At 42.7% G+C, this 25,383-nt stretch overlaps 1 protein-coding gene across 1 annotated transcript in view; it reads right to left on the reverse strand.

The window, feature by feature from the left end:
* LOC122544470 (disintegrin and metalloproteinase domain-containing protein 12-like) overlaps window positions 1-25,383 on the reverse strand; it is a 255,817-nt gene that overhangs the window by 188,870 nt on the left and 41,564 nt on the right. Inside the window, exon 3 of the mRNA XM_087992302.1 lies at window positions 11,349-11,425. Within this exon, the coding sequence (XP_087848428.1) occupies window positions 11,349-11,425 (77 nt within the window). The remainder of the gene's footprint in view (window positions 1-11,348; window positions 11,426-25,383) is intronic.

Below are 25,383 nucleotides of genomic sequence, written 5' to 3' on the forward strand. Positions count from 1 at the left end.
ACAGTGGATTGGCGATAGAGCTGTATTAATAATGTAACACTGACACAGTGGATTGGTGATGGAGCTGAGTTAATAATGTAACACTGACACAGTGGATTGGCGATAGAGCTGTATTAATAATGTAACACTGACACAGTGGATTGGCGATAGAGCTGTATTAATAATGTAACACTGACACAGTGGATTGGTGATAGAGCTGTATTAATAATGTAACACTGACACCGTGGATTGGTGATGGAGCTGAGTTAATAATGTAACACTGACACAGTGGATTGGTGATGGAGCTGTGTTAATAATGTAACACTGACACCGTGGATTGGTGATGGAGCTGAGTTAATAATGTAACACTGACACAGTGGATTGGCGATAGAGCTGTATTAATAATGTAACACTGACACAGTGGATTGGTGATAGAGCTGTATTAATAATGTAACACTGACACAGTGGATTGGTGATAGAGCTGTATTAATAATGTAACACTGACACAGTGGATTGGCGATAGAGCTGTATTAATAATGTAACACTGACACAGTGGATTGGTGATGGAGCTGAGTTAATAATGTAACACTGACACAGTGGATTGGCGATAGAGCTGTATTAATAATGTAACACTGACACAGTGGATTGGCGATAGAGCTGTATTAATAATGTAACACTGACACAGTGGATTGGTGATAGAGCTGTATTAATAATGTAACACTGACACCGTGGATTGGTGATGGAGCTGAGTTAATAATGTAACACTGACACAGTGGATTGGTGATGGAGCTGTGTTAATAATGTAACACTGACACAGTGGATTGGTGATAGAGCTGTATTAATAATGTAACACTGACACAGTGGATTGGCGATAGAGCTGTGTTAATAATGTAACACTGACACAGTGGATTGGTGATAGAGCTGTATTAATAATGTAACACTGACACAGTGGATTGGCGATAGAGCTGTGTTAATAATGTAACACTGACACAGTGGATTGGTGATAGAGCTGTGTTAATAATGTAACACTGACACCGTGGATTGGTGATAGAGCTGTGTTAATAATGTAACACTGACACAGTGGATTGGTGATGGAGCTGAGTTAATAATGTAACACTGACACAGTGGATTGGTGATAGAGCTGTGTAAATAATGTAACACTGACACAGTGGATTGGTGATTGATCTGTGTTAATAATGTAACACTGACACAGTGGATTGGTGATTGAGCTGTGTTAATAATGTAACACTGACACAGTGGATTGGTGATAGAGCTGTGTTAATAATGTAACACTGACATAGTGGATTGGTGATGGAGCTGTGTTAATGATGTAACACTGTCACAGTGGATTGGCGATAGAGCTGTGTTAATGATGTAACACTGTCACAGTGGATTGGTGATGGAGCTGTATTAATAATGTAACACTGACACAGTGGATTGGCGATAGAGCTGTATTAATAATGTAACACTGACACAGTGGATTGGTGATAGAGCTGTGTTAATAATGTAACACTGACACAGTGGATTGGTGATGGAGCTGTGTTAATAATGTAACACTGACACAGTGGATTGGTGATAGAGCTATGTTAATAATGTAACACTGGCACAGTGGATTGGTGATGGAGCTGTGTTAATAATGTAACACTGACACATTGGATTGGTGATGGAGCTGTATTATATTGTACCGCTGACACAGTGGATTGGTGATAGAGCCACATGAATAATGTAACACTGACACAGTGGATTGGTGATGGAGCTGTGTTAATAATGTTACACTGACACAGTGGATTGGTGATAGAGCTGTGTTAATAATGTAACACTGACACAGTGGATTGGTGATAGAGCTGTGTTAATAATGTAACACTGACACAGTGGATTGGTGATGGAGCTGTGTTAATAATGTAACACTGACACAGTGGATTGGTGATGGAGCTGTAGTAATAATGTAACACTGTCACAGTGGATTGGTGATGGAGCTGGGCTAATAATGTAACACTGACACAGTGGATTGGTGATAGAGCTGTGTTAATAATGTAACGCTGACACAGTGGATTGGTGATGGAGCTGTGTTAATAATGTAACGCTGACACAGTGGATTGGTGATAGAGCTGTGTTAATAATGTAACACTGACACAGTGGATTGGTGATAGAGCTGTGTTAATAATGTAACACTGACACAGTGGATTGGTGATAGAGCTGTGTTAATAATGTAACGCTGACACAGTGGATTGGTGATGGAGCTGTGTTAATAATGTAACGCTGACACAGTGTTTTGGTGATAGAGCTGTGTTAATAATGTAACGCTGACACAGTGTTTTGGTGATAGAGCTGTGTTAATAATGTAACACTGAAACAGTGGATTGGTGATAGAGCTGTGTTAATAATGTAACGCTGACACAGTGGATTGGTGATAGAGCTGTATTAATAATGTAATATTGACACAGTGGATTGGTGATAGAGCTGTGTTAATAATGTAACACTGACACAGTGGATTGGTGATTGAGCTGTGTTAATAATGTAACGCTGACACAGTGGATTGGTGATGGAGCTGTGTTAATAATGTAACACTGAAACAGTGGATTGGTGATAGAGCTGTGTTAATAATGTAACGCTGACACAGTGGATTGGTGATAGAGCTGTGTTAATAATGTAACACTGACACAGTGGATTGGTGATAGAGCTGTGTTAATAACGTAACACTGACACAGTGGATTGGTGATAGAGCTGGGTTAATAATGTAGCAATGACGCAGTGGATTGGTGATAGAGCTGAATTATTAATGTCACACTGACACAGTGGATTGGTGATTGTGCTGTGTTAATAGGGTAACACTGACACAGTGGAATGGTGATAGAGCTGTGTTAATAATGTAGCAATGACGCAGTGGATTGGTGATAGAGCTGAATTATTAATGTCACACTGACACAGTGGATTGGTGATTGTGCTGTGTTAATAGGGTAACACTGACACAGTGGATTGGTGATAGAGCTGTGTTAATAATGTTACACTGACACAGTGGATTGGTGATAGAGCTGTATTAATAATGTAACACTGACACAGTGGATTGGCGATAGAGCTGTATTAATAATGTAACACTGACACAGTGGATTGGTGATGGAGCTGAGTTAATAATGTAACACTGACACAGTGGATTGGCGATAGAGCTGTATTAATAATGTAACACTGACACAGTGGATTGGCGATAGAGCTGTATTAATAATGTAACACTGACACAGTGGATTGGTGATAGAGCTGTATTAATAATGTAACACTGACACCGTGGATTGGTGATGGAGCTGAGTTAATAATGTAACACTGACACAGTGGATTGGTGATGGAGCTGTGTTAATAATGTAACACTGACACCGTGGATTGGTGATGGAGCTGAGTTAATAATGTAACACTGACACAGTGGATTGGCGATAGAGCTGTATTAATAATGTAACACTGACACAGTGGATTGGTGATAGAGCTGTATTAATAATGTAACACTGACACAGTGGATTGGTGATAGAGCTGTATTAATAATGTAACACTGACACAGTGGATTGGCGATAGAGCTGTATTAATAATGTAACACTGACACAGTGGATTGGTGATGGAGCTGAGTTAATAATGTAACACTGACACAGTGGATTGGCGATAGAGCTGTATTAATAATGTAACACTGACACAGTGGATTGGTGATAGAGCTGTGTTAATAGTGTAACACTGACAATGTGAATTCGTGATGGAGCTGGGATAATAATGTAACACTGACACAGTGGATTGATGATGGATCTGTGTTAATAATGTAACACTGACTGAGTGGATTAGTGATAGAGCTGAGTTAATAATGTAACACTGACACAGTGGATTGGCGATAGAGCTGTATTAATAATGTAACACTGACACAGTGGAATGGTGATAGAGCTGTGTTAATAATGTAACACTGACACAGTGGATTGGTGATAGAGCTGTGTTAATAATGTAACGCTGACACAGTGGATTGGCGATAGAGCTGTGTTAATAATGTAACACTGACACAGTGGATTGGCGATAGAGCTGTGTTAATAATGTAACACTGACACAGTGGATTGGTGATAGAGCTGTGTTAATAATGTAACACTGATGCCACGCATGAGTGATAGAGCTGGAATAATATTGTAACGCTGACACAGTGAGTAGATGACAGAATTGTGTTAATAATGTAACGCTGACACAGTGGATTGGTGATATAGCTGTATTAATAATGTAACACTGATGCAATGGATTGGTGATGGGGCTGTGTTAATAATGTTACACTGACACAGTGGATTGGTGATGAAACTGTACTAATAATGTAATACTAACACAGTGGATTGGTGAGAAAGCAGTATTAATAATGTCACACTGACAGTGGATTGGTGATAGAGCTGTGTTAATAATGTTACACTGACACAGTGGATTGGTGATGAAACTGTATTAATAATGTAACACTGACACAGTGGATTGGTGATAGAGCAGTATTAATAATGTAACATTGACACAGTGGATTGGTGATGATGCTGTATTAATAATGTCACACTGACACAGTGGATTGGTGATAGAACTGTGTTAATAATGTAACACTGACACAGTGGATTGGTGATTGCGCTGTGTTAATAATGTAACCCTGACACAGTGGATTGACGATAGACCTGTACAAAATATGTAACACTGACACAGTGGATTGATGATAGAGCTGTATTAATAATGTTACACTGTCACAGTGGATTGGTGATAGAGCTGTGTTAATAATGTAACACTGACACAGTGGATTGGTGATAGAGCTGTGTTAATAATGTAACACTGATGCCACGCATGAGTGATAGAGCTGGAATAATATTGTAACGCTGACACAGTGAGTAGATGACAGAATTGTGTTAATAATGTAACGCTGACACAGTGGATTGGTGATAGAGCTGAGTTAATAATGTAACACTGACACAGTGGATTGGTGATAGAGCTGTGTTAATAATGTAATGCTGACACATTGGATTGGTGATAGAGCTGTGTTAATAATGTAACACTGACACAGTGCATTGGTGTGGGAGCTGTATTTATAATGTAACACTGACACAGTGGATTGGTTACAGCGCTGTATTAATGTTGTAACACTGACATAGTGGATTGGTGATAGAGCTGTGTGAATAATGTACCACTGTCACAGTGGATTGGTGACAAGCTGCAGAAATAATGTAACACTGACACAGTGGATTGGTGATAGAGGTGGATCAATCATGTAACACTGACACAGAGAATTGGTGACGAAGCTGTGTTAATAATGTAACGCTGACACAGTGGATTGGTGATAGAGCTGTGTTAATAATGTAACACTGACACAGTGGATTGGTGATAGAGCTGTGTTAATGTAACACTGACACAGTGGATTGGTGATAGAGGTGGATCAATAATGTAACACTGACACAGTGGATTGGTGATAGAGTTGAGTTAATAATGTAACACTGACACAGTGGATTGGTGATAGAGCTGTATTAATAGTGTAACACTGACACAGTGGATTGGTGAGAGAGCTGTGTTAATAATGTAACACTGACAGAGTTGATTGGTGATAGAGCTGTGTTAATAATGTAACACTGACACAGTGGATTGGTGATGGAGCTTTGTTAATAATGTAACACTGACACAGTGGATTGGTGATGGAGCTGTGTTAATAATGTAACACTGACAGAGTTGATTGGTGATAGAGCTGTGTTCATAATGTAACACTGACACAGTGGATTGGTGATAGAGCTGTGTTAATAATGTAACACTGACAGAGTTGATTGGTGATAGAGCTGTGTTAATAATGTAACACCGACACAGTGGATTGGTGATCGAGCTGTGTTAATAAGTAACACTGACACAGTGGATTGGTGATAGAGCTGTGTTAATAATGTAACACTGACACAGTGGATTGGTGATGGAGCTGTATTAATAATGTTACACTGACACAGTGGATTGGTGATGGCGCAGTGTTAATAATGTAACACTGACGCAGTATATTGGTGATAGAGGTGGGTCAATATTGTAACACTGACATGGAGGATTGGTGATGGAGCTGTGTTAATAATGTAACACTGACAGAGTTGATTGGTGATCAAGCTGTATTAATAATGTTACACTGACACAGTGGATTGGTGATAGAGCTGTGTTAATAAGGTAACACTGGCACAGTGGATTGATGAGGGAACTGTATTAATAACGTAACACTGACACAGTGGATTGTTGATAGAGCTGTTATAATACTGTAATGCTGACGCAATGGATTGGTGGTAGAGCTGTTTTAATATTGTAACAGAGACACAATGCCTTAGTGATAGGGCTGTGTTAATAATGTAACACTGACACAGTGATTGGTGATAAAGCTGTGTTAATGTAACACTGACACAGTGGATTGGTGATAGAGCTGTATTAATAATGTAACTGACAGTGGATTGGTGATTGAGCTGAGATAGTAATGTAAAACTGACACGGGATTGGTGATAGAGGTGGGTTAATAATGTAACACAGACACTGGATTGGTGACAGAGCTGAATTAATAATGTAACACTGACAAAGTGAATTGGTGATAGAACTGTGTTAACATAGAGGGATGTGTAAGTTAGGTGGATTAGCCATGGGAAATAGAGGGATAGGGTAAGACGAGTGCCCAGATGGGAGCTATTGGGATAGTTGTGGTGGACCTGATTGTCCAAATGGCCTGCTTCCACACTACAGGGATTCGATGATTCAATGATTGATTTTACCAAGCATTACAATAAAAAAAGCTTATGCATAAAGTCAGGAGGCATGGGATAGTGGGAAATTTGACCAGTTGGATAGAGAAGTGGCTTATCGGTCGAAGTCAGAGAGTGGTGGTAGATGGTAAATATTCAGCCTGGAGCCCAGTTCCAAGTGGAGTTTTGCAGGGATCAGTTCTCGATCCTCTGCTGTTTGTAATTTTTATTTATGACTTGGAAGAGGGAGTCGAAGGGTAGGTCAGTAAATTTGCAGACGATACAAAGATTGGTGGAGTTGTGGATAGTGAGGAGGGCTGTTGTTGGCTGCAAAGGGACTTAAATATGATGCAGAGCTGGGCTGAGGAGTGTCAGATGGAGTTCAACCCTGTCAAGTGTGAAGTTGTCCATTTTGGAAAGACAAATAAGAATGCGGAATACAGGGTTAACGGTAGGGTTCTTAGTGAGGTGGAGGAGCAGAGGGATCTTGGGGTCTATGTTCATAGCTCTTTGAAAGTTGCCACTCAGGTGGATAGAGCTTGTAAGAAGGCCTATAGTGTATTAGCGTTCATTAACAGAGGGATTGAATTCAAGAGTCGTGAGGTGATGTTGCAGCTGTATAGGACTTTGGTAAGGCCACATTTGGAGTACTGTGTGCAGTTCTGGTCACCTCACTTTAGGAAAGATGTGGAAGCTTTGGAGAGGGTGCAGAGGAGATTTACCAGGATATTGCCTGGAATGGAGAATAGGTCTTATGAGGAGAGGCTGAGAGTGCTAGGCCTTTTCTCATTGGAACGGCGAAGGATGAGGGGTGACTTGATAGAGGTTTATAAGATGATCAGGGGAATAGATAGAGTAGACAGTCAGAGACTTTTTCCCCGGGTACAACAGAGTGTTACAAGGGGACATAAATTTAAGATGAAGGATGGAAGGTATAGGGGAGATGTCAGGGGTAGGTCCTTTACCCAGAGAGTGGTGGCGGCATGGAAAACGCTGCCTGTGAGAGTGGCAGAGTCAGCATCATTGGTGACCTTTAAGCGGCAATTGGATAGGTGCTTAAGCTAGGACAAATGTTCGGCACAACATCGTGGGCCGAAGGGCCTGTTCTGTGCTGTATTGTTCTATGTTCTATTGTTCTATGTTCTGGAACATAGAACATTACAGCACAGTTCAGGCCCTTCGACCCTCGATGTTGTGCTGCCGTGTCATACTATTCTGAAGCCCATCGCACCGACACTATTCCATGTACATCCATATGCCTGTCCAAAGAAGACTTAAATGCACTTACACTTCGCAAATCTACTCCCGTTGCAGGGAAAGCATTCCATACCCTTACTACTCTCTGAATAAAAAAACTTCCTCTGACATCTGCCTTATACCTATCTCTCTCACTTTACAGTTGTGTCCCCATGTGTTTGCCATCCACGTATCCACCTATCTAACCCTCTGATTATCTTATATGTCTCTATTAATGATGTACATCTAACACAGTGGATTGGTGATGGAGCTGGGTTAATAATGTCACACTGATACAGAGGATTGGTGATCGAGCTGTATTATATTGTAACACTGAGACAGTGGATTGGTGATAGAGCTGTGTTAATAATGTAACACTGACACCGTGGATTGGTGATGGAGCAGTATTAATAATGTAACACTGACACGGTAGAATTTTGATGGAGCTTTTTTAACAATGTTACACTGACACAGTGGATTGGTGGTAGAGCTGTATTATATTGTAACACTGACACAGTGGATTGGTGATAGAGCTGTGTTAATAATGTAACACTGACACCGTGGATTGGTGATGGAGCTGTGTTAATAATGTAACACTGACACAGTGGATTGGTGATAGAACTGTGTTAATAATGTAACACTGACACAGTGGATTGGTGATGGAGCTGTGTTAATAATGTAACACTGACACAGTGGATTGGTGATGGAGCTGTGTTAATAATGTAACACTGACACAGTGGATTGGTGATGGAGCTGTGTTAATAATGTAACACTGACACAGTGGATTGGTGATGGAGCTGTGTTAATAATGTAACACTGACACAGTGGATTGGTGATCGAGCTGTGTTAATAATGTAACACTGGCCCCGTGGATTGGTGATAGAGCTGTATTAATAATGTAACACTGACACAGTGGATTGGCGATAGAGCTGTGTTAATAATGTAACACTGACACAGTGGATTGGTGATAGAGCTGTATTAATAATGTAACACTGACACCGTGGATTGGTGATGGAGCTGAGTTAATAATGTAACACTGACACAGTGGATTGGCGATAGAGCTGTATTAATAATGTAACACTGACACAGTGGATTGGTGATAGAGCTGTATTAATAATGTAACACTGACACAGTGGATTGGTGATAGAGCTGTATTAATAATGTAACACTGACACAGTGGATTGGCGATAGAGCTGTATTAATAATGTAACACTGACACAGTGGATTGGTGATGGAGCTGAGTTAATAATGTAACACTGACACAGTGGATTGGCGATAGAGCTGTGTTAATGATGTAACACTGTCACAGTGGATTGGCGATAGAGCTGTGTTAATGATGTAACACTGTCACAGTGGATTGGTGATGGAGCTGTATTAATAATGTAACACTGACACAGTGGATTGGCGATAGAGCTGTATTAATAATGTAACACTGACACAGTGGATTGGTGATAGAGCTGTGTTAATAATGTAACACTGACACAGTGGATTGGTGATGGAGCTGTGTTAATAATGTAACACTGACACAGTGGATTGGTGATAGAGCTATGTTAATAATGTAACACTGGCACAGTGGATTGGTGATGGAGCTGTGTTAATAATGTAACACTGACACATTGGATTGGTGATGGAGCTGTATTATATTGTACCGCTGACACAGTGGATTGGTGATAGAGCCACATGAATAATGTAACACTGACACAGTGGATTGGTGATGGAGCTGTGTTAATAATGTTACACTGACACAGTGGATTGGTGATAGAGCTGTGTTAATAATGTAACACTGACACAGTGGATTGGTGATAGAGCTGTGTTAATAATGTAACACTGACACAGTGGATTGGTGATGGAGCTGTGTTAATAATGTAACACTGACACAGTGGATTGGTGATGGAGCTGTAGTAATAATGTAACACTGTCACAGTGGATTGGTGATGGAGCTGGGCTAATAATGTAACACTGACACAGTGGATTGGTGATAGAGCTGTGTTAATAATGTAACGCTGACACAGTGGATTGGTGATGGAGCTGTGTTAATAATGTAACGCTGACACAGTGGATTGGTGATAGAGCTGTGTTAATAATGTAACACTGACACAGTGGATTGGTGATAGAGCTGTGTTAATAATGTAACACTGACACAGTGGATTGGTGATAGAGCTGTGTTAATAATGTAACGCTGACACAGTGGATTGGTGATGGAGCTGTGTTAATAATGTAACGCTGACACAGTGTTTTGGTGATAGAGCTGTGTTAATAATGTAACACTGACACAGTGTTTTGGTGATAGAGCTGTATTAATAATGTAACACTGAAACAGTGGATTGGTGATAGAGCTGTGTTAATAATGTAACGCTGACACAGTGGATTGGTGATAGAGCTGTATTAATAATGTAATATTGACACAGTGGATTGGTGATAGAGCTGTGTTAATAATGTAACACTGACACAGTGGATTGGTGATTGAGCTGTGTTAATAATGTAACGCTGACACAGTGGATTGGTGATGGAGCTGTGTTAATAATGTAACACTGAAACAGTGGATTGGTGATAGAGCTGTGTTAATAATGTAACGCTGACACAGTTGATTGGTGATAGAGCTGTGTTAATAATGTAACACTGACACAGTGGATTGGTGATAGAGCTGTGTTAATAACGTAACACTGACACAGTGGATTGGTGATAGAGCTGGGTTAATAATGTAGCAATGACGCAGTGGATTGGTGATAGAGCTGAATTATTAATGTCACACTGACACAGTGGATTGGTGATTGTGCTGTGTTAATAGGGTAACACTGACACAGTGGAATGGTGATAGAGCTGTGTTAATAATGTAGCAATGACGCAGTGGATTGGTGATAGAGCTGAATTATTAATGTCACACTGACACAGTGGATTGGTGATTGTGCTGTGTTAATAGGGTAACACTGACACAGTGGATTGGTGATAGAGCTGTGTTAATAATGTTACACTGACACAGTGGATTGGTGATAGAGCTGTGTTAATAACGTAACACTGACACAGTGGATTGGTGATAGAGCTGGGTTAATAATGTAGCAATGACGCAGTGGATTGGTGATAGAGCTGAATTATTAATGTCACACTGACACAGTGGATTGGTGATTGTGCTGTGTTAATAGGGTAACACTGACACAGTGGAATGGTGATAGAGCTGTGTTAATAATGTAACACTGACACAGTGGATTGGTGATAGAGCTGTGTTAATAATGTAACGCTGACACAGTGGATTGGCGATAGAGCTGTGTTAATAATGTAACACTGACACAGTGGATTGGCGATAGAGCTGTGTTAATAATGTAACACTGACTGAGTGGATTGATGATAGAGCTCTCTTACTAATGTAACACTGACACAGTGGACTGGTGATGGAGCTGTGATAATAATGTAACTTACTTATTGCTGCTGAGATCCAGTGTAAAGTTCTTTCCTTCCAGCTCCACCAAGATACTGAGGTTTTTTGGATAGTTTGTCTGCATAGGACACAATGAATGGATTGTTATTCAAACTCATTTACTGACTGAAACTGCCATTTTACTCATGAAGCAGCTAGAGCTGTTGAGCTTTGGACAGTACTTGGAAGAAGTACTTGGGCAGCATGGTGGCACAGTGGTTAGCACCGCTGCCTCACTGTGCCAGAGACCCGGGTTCAATTCCCGCCTCAGGTGATTGACTGTGTGGAGTTTGCATGTTCTCCCCGTGTCTGCGTGGGTTTCCTCCGGGTGCTCCGGTTTCCTCCCACAGTCCAAAGATGTGCAGGTCAGGTGAATTGGCCATGCTAAATTGCCTGTAGTGTTAGGTAAGGGGTAAACGTAGGGGTATGGGTGGGTTGCGCTTCGGCGGGTCAGTGTGGACTTGTTGGGCCGAAGGGCCTGTTTCCACAATGTAATGTAATCTAAAAAGAAGTCATCCATAGATGACCTGACACTGAGATTACTGACCTCCAACTGCAAATTTGTCAGAAGAAAGAATCTGCAGTTTGTGAAACTCCCTACTGTCTGAAAAGAGTACTCAAATAATAGTTTGAGAATTAACTCAGATATATTTCGTCAACACAGGAAACTGCAAGTAACAGCTCACAGGGCAGATCACAACATTTGATGTGATTTGATTTTGAATTCATTGTCACGTGTACCGTGTAAACTATCATGCCACCGCACAATGCACCATCTCAGGTGTAAGTACCTAAGTACCGAATCTTAAGAACACGATAGGAAAAAGAAGGAAGTCAAACTCAAATGTTGCAGTGATTATAGTACATGTGCCACCTTATTTTTAAATACAAAATAAAAAATAAAGTTGAAATTTCAAACATTACAATCTTAATATGCTTTGGCACTGTGGGGCTGCACTTCAAGGAGTCACCTTGAGATCGGAGGTCCATGCTGAGGCCAAATCGGACCAAGAGACTGCCATGTACCACTGAAAGACTACTATGCTAGGCTTGAGAGATCTGCACACTGGGCCACTGACAGTCTGCACGACAGGTCAAGAGTCTGCCACACCAGGCTGAAAGTTCACCACACCGGGCAGAAAGTCCACATTGCTGGGCCAAGAACCAACCTTGTATGATGGGCCAAAAATCCTCCTCGCTGAGTTGAGGGTCTGCCGCAATGGGCCAAAACTCTGCTTAGCCACAATGACAGTCCATCACGCTGGGCCACAAGTCCCTATCTCTGGGCCAAGACACCACCAGTCCAGGCCAATGCCTACTATCCCACGCCAAAATTCTGCCTCAGGAATAAAGGCAGAGAGCCTGAAGCGTGGAGAGATAAGCTAGAGGAGGGTGGGGGGTATCCCTCCTGGTTCTATCTCCTACCCAAGATCCACAAGCCATTCTACTCCGGCCGACCTATCGTCTGAGCCTGTTCCCGCCCCATCGGATTCATCTCCACATAGCTCTGGTCCAGGAACTCCCTACATACATTCGAGACACCACCCACACCCTCCACCTCCTCCAAGACTTCTGTTTCCCTGGCACCCAATGCTTCATCTTCACCGTGGACATCCAGTCCCTATACACCACCATCCGCCATGAGCAGGGCCTCTAAGCTCTCCATTTCTTCCTCTCCCGACGTTACCACCAGTATCCTTCCACTGACACTCTTGTTCGTTTGGCTGAACTGGTCCTCACCCATAACAATTTCGCCTTTGAATCCTCCCACTTTCTCCAGACCAAAGGGGTAGCCATGGGCATCCGCATGGGCACCAGCTATGCCTGTCTCTACATGGAACAATCTATCTTCCACAGCTACACCAGCACCGCTCTCCACCTTTTCCTCCGCTACATTGATGACTGCATTAGCGGCAGCTTGTGCTCCTACGGGAAGGTTGAACAGTTCATCAACTTCACCAATACATTCCACTCTGACCTTCAACTCACCTGGACCATCTCTGACACCCCTCTGCCCTTCTTGGACCTCTCCATCTCCATCAACGTTGACCGACTCAACACTGACATTTTCTACAAACTCACCGACTCCCACAGCTACCTGGTGTACACCTCGTCCCAATCTCCCTCCTACAAAAATGCTACCCCGTATTTCCAATTCTTCCGCCTCTGCTCCCAGGAGGACCACTTACACCACAGAACACACAGATGGTCTCCCTCTTTTAAGACTGCAATTTCCCCTCCCACATGGTTGTACAGATTGGATTCCCTACAGTGCGGAAATAGGCCCCTTGGCCCAACAAGTCCACACCAACCCTCTGAAGAGTAACCGACCCAGACCCATTTCCCTCTGACTAATGCACCTAACACCACGGGCAAAGTAGCATGACCAATTCACCTGCCCTGCCCAGAGGAAACCCACACAGACACGGGGAGAATGTGCAAACTCCACACAGACAGTCGCCAGAGGCTGGAATTGAACCTGGGACCGCGGTACTGTGAGGCAACAGTGCTAACCACTGAGCCACCCAGCCGCCTCAAATTGATGATACTCTCTAGCGCATCTCATCCACTTCCACACATCTCTACCCTTAAGCCCTACCCCTCCAATCGCAATAAGGACAGAACCCCCTGGTCCTCATCTTCCATCCCACCAACCTCCATATATAGCGCATCATCCTCTGCCATTTCCGCCACCTACAAATGGACCCCACCACCAGGGGTATATTTCTCTCCCCACCTCTAATCCACTATCCGCAAAGACCGTTCCCTCCGCGACTCCCTTGTCAGGTCCACGTCCCCCAACAACTCACCCTCTCCTCCGGGCTCCTTCCCCTGCCACTGCAGGAATTGCAAAACCTGTGCCCACACCTCCTCCCTCACCTCCATCCAAGGCCCTAAAGGAGCCTTCTACATCCATCAAAATTTCATCTGCACTTCCACACATGCCATTTACTGTATCAATTGCTCTCGATGTGGCCTCCTCTGCATTAGGGTGACAGGACGCCTACTCCCAGAGTGCTTCAGAGAATATCTCCGGGACACCCGCACGAACCAACCTCACCACTCTGTGGCCCAATACTTCAACATCCCCTCCCACTCTGCCAAAAGCATGCAGATTCTGGGTTTCCTCCATCGCCTCTCCCTATCACCCATTGACTGGAGGAAGAACGTCTCATCCTCCACCTCGGGACCCTTCAACCCCAGGGCATCAATGTGGATTTCACCAGTTTTCTCATTTCCCCCTCACCACCTTACCCCAGTTCCAATCTTCCAGCTCAGCACCGTCCTCATGACCTGTGCTATCTGTCCATCTTCCTTCCCACCTATCTATACCATCCTCCCCTCCGACCTATCACCTTTACTCCCACCTCCATCCACCTATTGCTGTCTCAGCTTCTTTCCCCCCTGCCCCACTCCTCTCCCATTTATCTTTGCACCTGAGGCTCCCACCTCATTCCTGATGAAGGGCTTTTGCCCAAAACATCAATTTTCCTGCTGCTCGGATGCTGCCTGACCAGCTCTGCTTTTCCAGCACCACACTCTTGACTTTAATCTTCAGCACCTGCAGAAACAGTCCCAACTTCCCCAGAAACAGTCCCAGTTTTCCAGGAGTCTTACCATTAGCCCAGTACTCTGTTTTCCTGTTACTCCTTCCAAAGTGAATCACCTCACATTTTTCCACATTAAACATCATTTGTCACCTCTCAGCCCATCTCTGCAGCTTATTTATGTCCCTCTATAACCTGCAACATCTTCCGCACTGTCTGCAACTCCATCGACTTTAGTGTCGTCCAAAAATTTACTGACCCATCCTTCTGGGCCCTAATCCAGGTCATTTTTTAAAATGACAAACAGCAATGGCCCCAAAACAGATTCTTGCGGTTCACCACTAGTAACTGAACTCCTGGATGAACATTTCCTATCAACCACCACCCTCTGTCTTCTTTCAGCTCGCCAACCTCTGATCCAAACCGCTAAGTCACCCTCAATCCCATGCCTCCATATTTTCTGCAATAGCCTACTGTGGGGGAATCTTACCAAATGCTTTACTAAAATCCATACACACCACATCAACCACTTTACCCTCTTCCATCTGTTTGGTCACCTTCTCAAAGAACTCAAAGAAGGCACGACCGACCCTTCACAAAACCGTATTGACTGGACCTAATCAATTTTTTCCTTTCCAGACGTTTGTAAATCCTATCTCTTATAACACTTTCCAACATTTTACCCAGAATGAAGTAAGGCTCACTGATCTATAATTGCCAGAATTGTCGCGACTCCCTTCTTGAACAAGGGGACAACATTTGCTATCCTCCAGTCTTCTGGCAGTATTCCTGTACACAATGACATCATAAAGATCAAAGCCAAAGACTCTGCAATCTCCTCCCTAGCTTCCCAGACAATCCTAGGATAAATCCCATTCAGCTCAGGGGACTTATCTTTTTTCACACTTTCCAGAATTGCTGACACCTCCTCCTTATGAACCACAATCCCATCCAATTTAATAACCTGTATCTCAGTATTCTTCTCGACAACGTTGTCTTTTTCCAGTGTGAATACTGACAAGAAAAATATTTATTTAACATCTCTCCTATCTCTTCGGACTCCGCGCACAACTTCTCACTACTGTCCTTGACTGTCCCTAATCTTACTCCCGTTGTTCTTTTATTCCTGACAGACCGAAGGAAAGCTTTAAGGTTTTCCTTGATTCTACCTGCCAAAGATTTCTCATGTCACCTCCAGGCTCTTTTTTGCTCTCTCTTTAGGTCCTTCCTGGATAATTTTAATCCTCAATTGCCCTAACTGAGCCTTCACATCTCATCTTTACATAAATCTTCTTCCTCTTGACAAGAAATTCAACTTCTTTAGTAAACCACAGTTCCTTCACTTTACCAATTCCTCTCTGCCTAATAAGTACATAGTTATTAAGGACATGCAGTAGCTGTTCCTCGAACAATTTCAATTGCAGTTTCCTTCCCCATCTTCTGCATCTGAAATCTTGCCTAAATGCATCATTATTGCCTTTCCCCAAGCTATTACTCTTGCCTGTGGTATGTACCTATCCCTTTCTAATGCTAAAATAAATGTAACCGAGCAGTAGAAATGGCTATGGGACTAGTTAAAAGCTGCAATCAAACATGCTGGGGATTATGGTCAAGCTAATTTACACTCTGACCTCAGGTAAAACTGCGGTCAGGACATATGACGTTATGGACTCCCAGCCTGATCAGGCAGAATCTTGGCCTGGCGAGGCAGACTTTTGTAGGTAAAAACAATGACTGCAGATGGTGGAAACCAGATTCTGGATTAGTGATGCTGGAAGAGCATAGCAGTTCAGGCAGCATCCAAGGAGCTTCGAAATCGACGTTTCGGGCAAAAGCCCTTCATCAGGAATAAAGGCAGTGAGCCTGAAGTGTGGAGGGATAAGCTAGAGGAGGGTGGGGGTGGGGAGAAAGTAGGATAGAGTACAATGGGTGAGTGGGGGAGGGGATGAAGATGATAGGTCAGAGGAAATGACCTGGGAGTTGCAGTGGGAGAGGGACTCCCTGAGATTCTTGTAGAGAGAGGAGGATAACTTCTTCAAGGCAGGCATCCTTGCAAGAGGATTCGCAGTAGGGTTAAAATCAACGAGGTAAGTGCGGTGTTCCTGAACTATGAGGTTGAAAGTTATGGGTGGGAGACCCCCCTGAGGTGATGAGGTTATCTACAGTCTGGGAGATGACAGTTTGGTGATGGAAAGTGAGGTTGTGGTCAAGGGGGCAGTAGGAGGAGGTGTCTTCACATTGGCGCCTGGCTTCAGCGGTGTAGAGATCAGTATGCCAAACTAACACTGCGTCCCCCTTGTCCGCTGGTTTGATGGTGAGGTTGGGGTTGGGGTTGGAGCAGAGGGAGTGGAGGGCTGCATGTTGTGAGGGTTAGAGGTTGATGTGGGTGAGGGGGGTGGACAGGTTGAGGCGGTCTATGTCTCGGCGGCAGTTGGACATAATGAGGCCGTGGGCCGGTAACAGACTGGCACAGGGTGTCCAGGTGTATGAGATGTGTTGGAGGCAGGCCAAGGGATCCTCGGAAGGTGGATGGGAGTCTTGATTGACAGAGTAAGCTTGGTGGCTGAGGTAGCAGAAGAAGTGTTTGATGTCACAACATAGTTAAATTCGTTGATGCATGGACTGAGCAGAATGAAGGTAAGGCCTTTGCTGAGGACTGATCGTTCGTCCTCAGCGAGGGGAAGGTCTGGGGGGATGGTGAAAACTTGGTAGGGCTGGGAGCTCAGACCTGGTATAGGGCTGGGGCTGGGTATGGGGGTGGAATTGTAACTGGAGTGGGCGTGGTAGTGGGAGTACCAGAGGTGACATCATTTGCGGAAGTGATGCTCACCCTGGGGTTCTGTGGGATGGGGTGTTGACAGTGGGATCCATGGGGGGGGAGTGTGTCGACGGTGTGCAGGTGAGTGGCCTCAGTAGGGACGGAGATGGTTGCAACAGTGGCAGCTGCGGGGGTAAATATGGCAGAATGCGTTGCGTCAGTGTTGACGTAGGGGGCAGAAGTGGCAGAATGCGCGGAATAAGTCATGTTGGGAGCGGAAGCGGTTGCGGTTCCTCACGAAGGACACAGAAGTCGCGGAACGGATGACATGGGTGATGTTGGCAGGGTAGAAGTGGCTGGGCCGGTGGCTTTCTAGATTTCTAGAGGTGGAAGTGGTCTGCGCCTGAACCAGAATACTGACCAACTCTCTTATGGGATGGTTTGTTAGTTATTGGGAGGAGTTTGAGCAATTTCAGCTAAGGCAGAGTTTAATCATGACACTGCATACGTTATTTTAGGCAAATGAGCAGAAGAGCTGGAAATGTGTTGCTGGAAAAGCGCAGCAGGTCAGGCAGCATCCAGGGAACAGGAGAATCGACGTTTCGGGCATAAGCCCTTCTTCAGATTCTCCTGCTTCCTGGATGCTGCCTGACCTGCTGCGCTTTTCCAGCAACACATTTCCAGCTCTGATCTCCAGCATCTGCAGACCTCACTTTCTCCTCAAATGAGCAGAAGAGGTACAGCTGTGTTAAGTCTCAAGCGAGGAAGGCAAGGCGACTTTAATACCCTTGTATTATAGGTGAGACAAATGAGTTAAGGGCATGAGTTGACATTTGGAATTATGATGTTGTTACCATCACAGAGATCAGTTTGAAGAAGGGACAAAATCAGGGAATCATATAGAAGAGAAGAGACCCTTTGGCCCATTGAGTCTGTCCCGCCATAAATACACCACCACCTACACTAGTCCCACTTTCATGCACTAGGATCAGACCCTTGAATGTTAGGACATTTCAAGTGTTCAATGAAGTACTTTTTAAAGGACATGTGGTCTCCCACATCAACTACCATCCTAGGCAGTGCGTTCCAGACCCTCTCTGCCCACTAGGAAAAATCTTTTCCTCAAAATTCCCTCAAAACTTGCCTTGCACTTCAAAATGATGCCACCCCTTGTTATTGACCTTTAGACTAAGAAAACCTGTTGCTTTCCATTCAGCATGTCTATGTCCTGATACTCTTATGCGCCTCTTTCAGGTCTCTCATCAATCCTCTCTGCTCCAAAGAAAACAACCTGAGCTTATGCAACCTCTCTTCTTCACTGAAATGGTCCATCTCAGACATCACCTGGTGAATCTCTGCACCCGCTCCTTCCCTGGAGTGTCAAAGGCTGAAGGATGAGCTTATTGTGGTTTTTAAAATCATGAGGAGCATAGATACTGTGAATTGTCAAGATCCTTTTCTTGGGGTGGATGAATCCAAAACTAGAGGGAATAGGTTCAAGGTGACAGGGGAAAGACTTAAAAAGGATCTGAGGGATAAGTTTCACGCAGAGTGGTGCATGCATGGACTGGGCTGAATGGGCAGAAGAAGTAATGGAGACTGTACAATTACAACATTTATCAGGTATCTAGATGGGTATATGAACAGTAAGTGTTTGAGGCGTATGGGCCAAATGCTGGCAGTTGGGACTAGGTCAAATTGGGATGTCTGATCATTATGGGCAAGTTGAACAGAAGGGTCTGTTTCCATGCTGTATGACTCTTATGATTCTATTCCTGAAGAAGGGCTCATACCCGAAACGTCGATTCTCCTGCTCGTTGGATGCTGCCTGACCTACTGCGCTTTTCCAGCAACACATTTTCAGCTCTGATCTCCAGCATCTGCAGTCCTCACTTTCTCCTAGAATATTCTAGATCATAACTGATAAAAGCAATTGTCTCGCATGCCTTCTTAACTACCTGGAGCTGACATGACTGCCCTCCAACAACCACAATCATCTTCTTATGTGCCGGGTACGACTCCAACCAGTGGAGAGTGTTCCCTCCATACCTTTTGATTCCAGTTTTGCTCAGGTTCCTTGCTGCCACACACTGTCACTCTCACCTCACCTCAAATAGGATTTGAATAGTAACTTTATTTTTGTATGGCATGGAAGCAAAAGTTGAAGAGCCTTTCTCTGTGCTGCCAATTTATATGACCATGACTCCAGAGCAATTGGAGGCGTTCGTAAGGAATCATGGAAAGGACAAAATGTTCCCTTTTGGGTGAAATGTCGGAGCACCAAATACAGAGAATCTTGATATCTATCAATATTCAGGACTGGATTAAAAGTAAAAGAGCAGTTTTTAAAAGTTACAAAGAAAGCAAAATAACAGAGACCTGAGTGGAGTCTAGAAAGTGCAAGGGTGATTTTAAGAAAACAATTAAAACAGCAAAGAGGGGTTATGAAAGAAACACTGGCAAGATTGTGGAGAATCCCAAGATATTCTACAAGTATATCCACAAGAAAGGGAACGTGTGGAGCCCATGAGTGACTAAGAGGACAATCTGTGTGTGAAGCGATGGTACATTGGTAGAGTGTTAAATTTGTACCTCACATCTGTCTTAACTTGGAGGATACAGGTAGAAAATTCAGGAAGGGTGACTGTAAGGATCTTGAGTAAATTGACAGAGGGCATATGAGAGGTTTTAGTGAATTTAAAACTGGACAAATCCCAGGTCCAAATGAGTTGTATCCCAGGTTGTTGTGGGAGGTGAGGTAGGAAACCACAGGGGCTCTGACCCAGTGTGCAGTTTTGTACCACAGAGATCAGAGATCAAATGTTTAAATTTATTTGTGGGACGTGGGTGTCACTGGCTGGCCAGCATTTATTGCCCATCTTTAGTTGCCTTTGAGAAGTTGATTGTGTTACAACATGGTGGCAAACCTTTCTGTTAGTTAAACCAAACACCCAGAAAAGATCAACTCACTTAGTAGTCTGTTAAAATATGAGCGACAGAGAAGTTCTAACTTCCACTATTTCAAGAAAATAATATCAATTTATTTTTGTTAACTCTAAAAGTGAAATTAAACATGTATTAACAACTCAAAGCCTCCCCTCCTCTTACCTGCTTATTACCTGCCTCTAACTCTATAAACAATATACTATTCCAATAGGACACTTAATAAAATTACATCAACTTAATTTCAAAAACAGACAGCAGCTATTGTCTTTAGTGTCTGCCTTCTTCCAGCTGAAGATCTCCCTGGATCATATTCTTTCTTTTTACTGCAGATATATGTTTCATATGAATAGGTACCTTTGATAGAGAGTATTTCCTAAATTCTTGGATCTGTGTTGATGGCAGTTGCTCTTTCTGATTTTAAAAATGCCTGCCTCTTTTATAACCCCAACATCAGATGGTCTCATTAGTTCAGTGTTGGCAAAACAATAAATTCAAACTCAATTGGGTTTTAGTGTCCTGGGGCATAATTTAAACTGATTGGTTAGCTTTGAATTGTTGTTGAGAATGTGGTATTGGAAAAGCACAGCAGGCCAGGCAGCATCCGGGAAGCAGGAGAATTGATGTTTCGGGCATAAGACTTTCATCAGGATGAAGGTCATTCCTAAAGAAGGACTTATGCTCAAAACATCGATTCTTCTACTCCTCGGATGCTGCCTGACCTGCTGTGCTTTTCTGGCACCACACTCTCGACTCTGATCTCCGGTATCTGCAGTTCTCACTTCCTTGTAAATTTGAATTTTCAAAACAGCAACCAACTCAGGTCTCTATTTCACAGCCAAATGTTACATATTTTCAATTTTCCAGTACGGTCTGAGACTGGTGTCTAGTCATATGACACAAGTACTTGTCATCTTTCTGTTCAGAACAGCATTCACTCTCTCATAAAGGTACAGTACACGCCTTCAACTTCATATCACTTAGCCCCTTAAGAAAAAATTAATCATCATAAAGAAAAGATGGCTTCATTTTTTTTCTAACTCTTAATCCTACTACAATAAAATGTATAGGTCATTAATTGAAGTGCATATTAATTTCTGCACACATACATTATAAATATAAAACATTGGAATCTGTCCAATTTAATGTTCACATTTTCCTCTAAATCTGCGATAACACATCTGTTATCACATGTTTACAACCTGCAACATGTACAATTTATAAATTTAGAGTCTTTCAGATAAGACTCCAATGAAATAGTTTCATATTTTTGTCTTTTTAAATCGTTCCAAGTATGTAAGAGGATTGTGGTCCGTGTATACAATGGTCTCTGACACATTGTTCGTCATTTAAACATTAAAGCCAGTTCCAAACTCAATATTTCTTTCTCAATGTAGACTATTTTTTTCTGGTGGGTGTTGCATTTATTTGAAATGTAGCCAATTGGATGTTTAATTCCATCATCATCCTCCAGGAGCAGTACAGCTCCAACTCCTATATCGCTGGCATGAACTGCACTTTTGAAGGGTTTAAATAAAATGGTGTAGCTAAAACTGGTGTGCTGGTTAATACTGCTATTAAATTCTCAAATGCCTCATGGCATTGTTCTGTCCACCAAAATTTTGTGTTCGCCTTTAGTAAATTTGTTCGTATTACCACCACGCTGCTGAAATTTGGAACAAACTTCCAGTAGAATCCACTTAGTCCCAAAAATCAAAGTACCTCTTTCTTTGAAGATGGTTGTGGAAATTCTTCAATGAGCCTTCATCTTCGTGTTCCTTGGGGTCAGTGTTCCATGATCAATATTATATCCCAAGAAAGTCACCTCTGCCTTCGCAAATTCTGTTTTCTTTAAGTTTACTACTAGTTTTGCTTCTTTTAGTCACTCAAAGAGCTCTGTCAACTGTCCCATGTGATCTTTCCATGACTTGCTAAAGATCACTATATCATCCAGAGAGACTGCACAGTTTGTTAACCCAGCCACAATTCTGCTCATGAGTCTTTAGAATGTGGCTGGTGTGTTCTTCGTTGCAAAAGGCATCCCTTTGAATTGATATTGCCCAATTGGCGTTACAAACACAGAAACGTCTTTCACTTTCTCTGATAAAGTGTACCTACTAATAAGGTAGGTACAATTCTTCCAGCTTTGTGATGTTAACTGGCTTGTCCAACTTTCTCTATACAGACCTCTAATCTTGGTATTGGATATGAGTCTGATTTTGTTATGGCGTTGACCTTCCGATAGTCCACACAATATCGTCGAGACCTGTCAGGTTTGGGAACTAACATGATTGGCAAACTCCACTCACTCTGACTCGGTTTGATGATATCTTCATTGAGCATCGCATCCACTTCCTTCTGGACCTGTGTGGCTTTCAAAGGATTAAGTCTATAGGAGTGTTGTTTTATCAGAACAGTATTCCCTACTTCTACCTCATGCACAACAGTATTAGTCCTCCCCCACCTTATTCCTGCATATGTCCTCATACTGCTGCAACAAACCATTCAACTGGGTTCTTTGCTCCTGAGATAGATAGTTCACTAACCTATACCACTCTTCAAGGCCTTTCTCATTGTTTAACATATGTTAGAGGAACATCAAACTCCATGACATCTGGATTTGATTCTTCACTCTGTGGGGCAGTAACTAACACCTGTTTCTCCAGTTCCCCGTCTCCATTATAGTAAGGTTTCAACATATTCACATGACATACCCGATACAGTTTTTTCTATCTGGCATCTTTACCAGATAGTTTACCTGACTGAACTTTTTTTCAGTTTGATAGGCAACACTAAACCTGACTTTGAAGGGGTCTCTTATCACTGGTTACAATATTAATACACCATCCCCATGGGAAAACGTCCAAATTTAAGTGTTTTTATCTACCACCTGCTTCTTTCTATGCTGCACCCCCTTTAGGTGTTGTTTAGCTAACTCGCCTACCCAATTTAATCTCTCCCTCCCTAATCCAAATGTGAGATCTCTGGCTTCGGTCCTGTCAATCTTTCTTTAATTAATTTCAAAGGGCCTCTCATCTATGTCCGAATATTAACTCAATGGGAGTAAATTGAGCGATTCATTTGGGGGATCTCGAATGGTAAACAATACGAATAGGATACCTTTATCCCAGTCATTTGGGTAATCCTGGCAGTACGGTCTCAACATGGTCTTCAGGGTCTGATGCCACCTTTCCAAAGCTCCCTGGGATTCAGGATGGTATGTACTTGATCTAAAGTGCTGTATACTTAAGCTATCCATGACTTTCTTAAACAACCTAGCAGTAAAATTGGACTGTTGGTCTGAATGAATCTCTCTGGGTAGCACATGCTGCGTGAAGGAAGTTATTAACTCCTCTACCTTTTTGCCTTAATACTCTGTAATGAAATCACCTCCAGAAAGCCCTTTTGCCCGAAACATCGATTTTCCTGCTACTTGGATGCTACCTGACCTGTTGTGCTTTTGCTCTAATTTTGAGGTAACAGTGAAAGACAATAATTCATAAGGAAGAGAGGTTAAATGACAGGTCTGTGTGCACTTGACTGATCACTCCTACAGGCTCTGAGCCATTTATCGGATGGGAAAAACAAATTCAGCTGAATCCTGCTGGTGAAGTAAATTCCTATCATAAAGAAGTACCAGTCTGAGCTAATTGGAAGCGTTCATAAGGTAACCTTGCACAGCTTGCATGACAGATATCATTGTTTTACAAAATGGCTTCTTAGCAAGGAGGGTAAGCTTTTGACCATAAAATGGCTTCCTGATAGATTTTGTCAGAATATCTTCAATGTTGGGTTTAGAACAATTTTTAAGCTAGGAGCAGACTCCTGCTTTTTATCTTAAGCACAGAATCATTCTGTACCTAAGTCTGAAACGTTACCACAAGGTTGTATTTAAAATGATTAATTAGTCTCAAATTAAACATGCTTTCTTTTCAGTGTTGTGATTCAAATTCAAATAAGACATAAGATCTGATTAGTTAGAATTGACAGTGGGGCAGTTATGATCTGTAAAAACAGCAAGTAAGTTAAAGCTTCATCAATATTATCTTTTACAGAGTTTGCATTTCATAATCAGCGATGGCTACTCAAAATCATCATAAAGTCTCAAAATGTAATTTAGTTCAATCCATAGCAAGTAAGCATAAAGAGTTAATTTTCTACTGGCTTCGGCAATCTCAGCACTAAACTGCTCTGTCTGTCTGTTTCTCTCCCTCTCTCTCTCTCTGTCTCTCTAGTGTCCTTTTGAACGCTCAAGTCAGGGACTTATAACAGAAAAAATGTTTTTTTTTTCCTTTGCCTCTGCCTAGCTTGAATTATAATAAGAATCCATTACAGAACATAGAACATTACAGCGCAGTACAGGCCCTTCGGCCCTCGATGTTGGGCCGTCCTGTCATACTAATCTGAAGCCCATCCGACCTACACTATTCCATGTACGTCCATATGCCTATCTAATGACGACTTGAATGCACTTAAACTTGGCGAATCTACTACCGTTGAAGGGAAAGCATTCCATACCCTTACTACTCACTGAGTAAAGAAACTACCTCTGACATCTGTCTTATACCTATCTCCCCTCACTTTAAAGTTGTGTCCCCTTGTGTTTGCCATCCCCATGCTTGGAAAAATGCTCTCCCTGTCCACCCTATCTAACCCTCTGATTATCTTGTATGTCTCTATTCATTCACCTCTCAACCTTCTTCTCTCTAACGAGAACAGCCTCAAGGCCCTCAGCCTTTCCTCGTAAGCCATTCCTTCCATACCAGTCAACATCCTAGTAAATCTCCT

Source organism: Chiloscyllium plagiosum, unplaced genomic scaffold (genome assembly GCF_037043375.1).
Source record: "Chiloscyllium plagiosum isolate Xiang-an unplaced genomic scaffold, Cpla_swu_hap1 HiC_scaffold_1, whole genome shotgun sequence".
In the NCBI taxonomy this organism is placed as follows: domain Eukaryota; kingdom Metazoa; phylum Chordata; class Chondrichthyes; order Orectolobiformes; family Hemiscylliidae; genus Chiloscyllium; species Chiloscyllium plagiosum.